Source organism: Cyphomyrmex costatus, unplaced genomic scaffold (assembly GCF_001594065.2).
Source record: "Cyphomyrmex costatus isolate MS0001 unplaced genomic scaffold, Ccosl1.0 C2331017, whole genome shotgun sequence".
Lineage (NCBI taxonomy): Eukaryota > Metazoa > Arthropoda > Insecta > Hymenoptera > Formicidae > Cyphomyrmex > Cyphomyrmex costatus.
Window position 1 is genome coordinate 1 of NW_017274795.1, and position 2284 is coordinate 2284.

The 2284-nt window shown below is 38.7% G+C and overlaps 1 protein-coding gene across 1 annotated transcript; it reads right to left on the bottom strand.

Annotated features, from left to right (window-relative positions):
* Positions 1-12: 12 nt before the first annotated feature.
* On the bottom strand, positions 13-1999 carry LOC108782451 (uncharacterized; the record flags this gene model as incomplete). Its single annotated transcript, XM_018550736.1, has 1 exon — positions 13-1999. A coding segment is annotated over exon 1 (1987 nt), but the record flags the coding sequence as incomplete, so codon positions are not given.
* Positions 2000-2284: the final 285 nt, after the last annotated feature.

Genomic DNA, 2284 nt, shown 5'->3' on the forward strand with positions numbered 1-2284 from the left:
CTACAAAACGACCTTCTACATTGCGCCGAGTATTTTGCTGAAAATGCGTTTCACATATTTGTTCGTTGGTAGTGTAATTGGTATTAGGCAATGAGAAGTTATGCTCAATCTCCCAAAACTTAGAAATGGATTCATTCAATTTATCTACTGCTGTAAGATGGCATGCGGCCATTGCCACATTGGAAAAATTGTGTGATACGCCGGAGATTACCCAACCCAGCTTGGTTTTCTGTAAAGTAGGATGGGTTTTACATGCCTTGATTTGTCCGACGCAAATAAGTTGCCAAAATAATTGTGCTCCTATGAGCATATCGATCTCACTCGGAATATTAAAATTAGGATCAGCAAGTATTATGTTTGATGGGATTTTAAATTCAGATGCAGAACAAAATTCCTGTGGTAATTTTTGTGTAATGTTCGGAAGAACTACGCACTCGACACTAGTACTATACGCGTTTACTCTTGATCGAAAATTAACATTGACTATCTTTCTTGATTCAAACTTTCCTTCCGCTACTCCGGAGATCGAGATGCGAAAAGCGCGGCCTTCAAGTTGAAGTTTTTCTACGAAGCCTTCAGTGACAAAATTTAATTGAGAGCCGCTGTCTAACAAAATTCTGCAACCGTGTGTTTGATTCTCGGAATCATATGCATCGACAATAGCAGTTGACAGAAAAATTTTAGAAGGACTATCAATTTGAGTACATTGAGTAACAATTGGCGACGAATTCGATGAAGATTCATTTGTGTCTTTAGTTGAAGACGTAACTGACTGATCACCCTTTGTTGTATCAAATTTCGAGTCAAAATGTAACAAAGTGTTATGCGCCTTTCCACATTTGCGGCAAAGGCCCGATGAACAATTTTTTGCCTGATGTGTCCCTGATCTCAAACAATTGATACACAAATGCGCATTCTTTACAATTTCAAAACGTTTTTCTACAGGAAGCTTACGAAATGATTCACACTGATATATGAAATGCTTACTTTTGCAATGAATGCAAGATTGATTGGCTGTGGCTACATGAGCACCATGCTTGGCCTTCTGGGAAGTGTTTGTCGCATCCACGTTTGATGCCTTATTCGATATCGTTTCCAATGCCTGACATCTTTTTGCCAAAAAGTCCATAAGCTCCTTAAATGTGGGTACTGTTGCATCTGCTCGATTAGTTTCCCACTCCTTCACTGTAATGGAATCAAGCTTAGTTAAAACTAAATGAACCAACATATCATCCCAAGTGTCAACGGGTCTTTGTAATGCCTTAAGGGCTCTAAAATGTTTGAGTACGTTATCTAATAAACCACGCAATGCCGTACAATTTTCCTTGTGTATTGGAGCAATTTCAAATATAGCCCTGACATGTGTCTGCACTATACGTCTTCTATTATCGAAACGTTCATTCAATAATTGCCATGCTTCCGCGTAATTCTCGGTTGTGATATCAAAAGATTTAATAACTTCCGCGGCTTTGTCTTTTAGTGATGAGCGCAAATAATGAAATTTTTGGATGGTTGATAAGCTTTCATTCATGTGAATTAATTTGTCAAATGAATCATGGAATGTGTACCAATCTTCATATGACCCTGAAAAGATAGGCAATTGTATCTTTGGCAATCGAATATTTGATTCTGAATTATTTTGATGTGTGACTAGATTACGAGCATTAGTGGTCGATTGAGATTCTACTTGAGATTGTTCAACTAAATTAATACGCTGCTCGTATAAAGCCATGAGCTGAAAATACGCCTCTTCAACGCGTGCACGATCTTCTGCATGAGTAGCGGCCGAATTTGGATCTGAATCTATTGTCAAACACTCGAGTCGCGCTTGCACCTCGTCATATTGCTCAAACAAATTCGCTATCTTTTTTTTACGCTCGATTAATTCGAATTTTGTCGCGCGCGCTGATTGTGCCGATTCTAAATATGTTTTAAGTCGCGTGAGAGTCGCCTTTATAATTGTTCGCCTCGTTTTTGCTTCGCTTTCCGACAGATTCATTTTTATATGATGATTAAAAATATTCACTTACGTGTACAAAACAATTAAATGCGTTATTACATATATTATACTCAATTCGTGTACGCTATATTGACAGGTGTAGTTGTTAGGTTAAATGCTGCGACGTCTGTCGGTTGTAGTTCCACCTCGATATGCGCCTCCTTGGCAATGCCAAATAATAGTATTCCTCCGTGGAATGCCAAATGAAAGTATTCCTCTGTGGGATGCCAAATGAATGTATTCCTCTGTGGGATGCCAAATGAAAATATTCCTCTGTGGGATGCC